This window comes from Chlorella variabilis (genome assembly GCF_000147415.1).
Source record: "Chlorella variabilis unplaced genomic scaffold CHLNCscaffold_178, whole genome shotgun sequence".
Classification (NCBI taxonomy): Eukaryota; Viridiplantae; Chlorophyta; class Trebouxiophyceae; order Chlorellales; family Chlorellaceae; genus Chlorella; species Chlorella variabilis.
In genome coordinates, this window is record NW_005434940.1 from 1 (window position 1) to 1850 (window position 1850).

Sequence of the window (1850 nt, forward strand, 5' to 3'; positions counted from 1 at the left end):
GCCTGCCAGCCAGCCTGCCTGCGTGCTGACGCGTGGCCCCTCGCTCTCCCTGGGCGCTCCGCCGGGTACCTTCCGCACAGGTTCCAGCTGGCTACCACCATCGGTATCCTGGTCGCCCAGCTCATCAACTACGCGGTACAGGACTGGGACGAGGGCTGGCGCCTGTCGCTGGGCCTGGGCGCCGTGCCCGCCTGCATCCTCACCCTGGGCAGCATCATCCTGCCCGACTCTCCCAACTCGCTGATTGAGCGCGGCAAGAACGAGCAGGGGCGCAAGGTGCTGGCCCGCATCCGCGGCACGCAGCAGGTGGATGCAGGTGCGGGGCGGGATGGGTGTAGCAGACAGAACAGGGGACGGCAGACTGGGCAGGGGCCAGGTGGCTCACCCCCGGGCTGCTGCATCGCGTGCGTGGGGTCACCGGGAGCCCGCGATCACGGCATCGCGCCGCTGCCTGCTCACCTCTGCTCACTTGGTTGCTTGCCGATCATTGTGCTCGGCGGTGCGCCCGTCTGTGCCACACGCTCGCACGCAACACACACACAGCGTCTTGCGCACCCCCTGCAGAGTACGAGGACATCTGCGAAGCTGCTGCCAGCGCCACCAAGGTCACCCACGCGCAGGCGTGGCGCAACCTGTTCCGCCGCCACTACCGCCCCTCGCTGGTGCTGGCCACCTGGATCCCCACCTTCCAACAGTGGACGGGCATGAACGCGGTGGGTGGGGGAGGCGCAGCAGGGGCCTGAACGGCAACGCAGCCTGGCCGACAGCGCAGCTTGGGCTGCATTTGGCGTCAGGGCAGCGCGGGGCGGGTGCAGGGGCCTTGTCCGAAGGCCGCTCTTGCCCGCTCGCTCACGCTGCTCACGCCCTCTTTGTGTGCTTTCTTCCCTCCCTCTGTGTTCTATTTAATTGAGCGCCCCCGGTTTTCCCCGCTCCCCTCCATGCCAGCACTGCTCCACAAGTCAAGACCCTTCTCCCCTTCACGAATCAATTGCGCCCATTGCCCGCTCGATTGAGCAGCCGTCAATCAACTTGTTTCACAATCACCAGCCTCTCTCTGCTGGCTTGTAGCCACGCCTGTAAACAGCATGCACATTGTTGACGCCTTCAGCCTCGTTTGGATTGGGCTCAAGCTAGAAGGATGTGAGGCGACGGCGTGGCCCGCTGCCGCACACAAAGGGCTGCGGGGGAGCTCGTGCCAATGACTGGAAGCAAGCAAGCGACAGGGCGCCTGCGCCAGGGCAGGTGGTGCTGGGAGCAGGCGCGGGCGGGGGCCCAATGCAGGCCCGCCCCGGCACCGAAACAAATTGGATGAAAAGAAGGCAAGGGAGCGAATAGCAAAACGGGGTGAGCGAGGGGATGGGGTTCGGGCCGCGTGCGCATGTCGTGCGGCTTAGCCCTTGGCCTCTGCCATGGCAGACGCAGTGGCCGCCGCGATCGCCGCATCTGCAGGGGGGGCACAGGCACACAGGGGCGGCAGGGGGGCAGCGCTCAGGACAGGCACGCATGTTCCAGGCACGGCTCTGCCAGGCCCCAAACCCCCAAACCCTCCAGGAGCAGGTAGCCGCTACATTCCTGCTGCGCCGCCCTGGGGTCCCGCCTGCCCCCACCCCCACCCACCCGAAGCTTGCGGCAGGTAGTAGTATTTGCCGTTGGCCGCCTTGGCAATCTCCTCGGCAAACCCGGTGGACACAAACTTGTTCTCTGCGTGAGGGGGGGGGCACAGCGTGTGGTGTCAAGCGCCTCTAAGCGGCTACACGTGGCAACCTCAGCCGCCAGGAAAACCAGCCGCTGGAGTGGACACAGCCCAAACTCAGCCACGCCAGCGCCACACCCACACCCACACCCACACC

At 66.3% G+C, this 1850-nt stretch overlaps 2 protein-coding genes across 2 annotated transcripts in view; one reads left to right on the forward strand and one right to left on the reverse strand.

The window, feature by feature from the left end:
• Nucleotides 1-48: 48 nt before the first annotated feature.
• CHLNCDRAFT_28988 (hypothetical protein) lies at nucleotides 49-743 on the forward strand (the record flags this gene model as incomplete). The annotated part of the gene is made up of 2 exons (XM_005842624.1): nucleotides 49-316; nucleotides 565-743. Coding segments are annotated over 2 exons (447 nt in total), but the record flags the coding sequence as incomplete, so codon positions are not given.
• Nucleotides 744-1390: 647 nt separating this feature from the next.
• Nucleotides 1391-1850, reverse strand: part of CHLNCDRAFT_55756 (hypothetical protein) — a gene marked incomplete at both ends in the record, with an annotated part of 2726 nt that continues 2266 nt past the window's right edge. Inside the window, 2 exons of the mRNA XM_005842625.1 lie at nucleotides 1391-1443; nucleotides 1618-1701. Of these exons, the coding sequence (XP_005842682.1) occupies nucleotides 1391-1443; nucleotides 1618-1701 (137 nt within the window). The remainder of the gene's footprint in view (nucleotides 1444-1617; nucleotides 1702-1850) is intronic.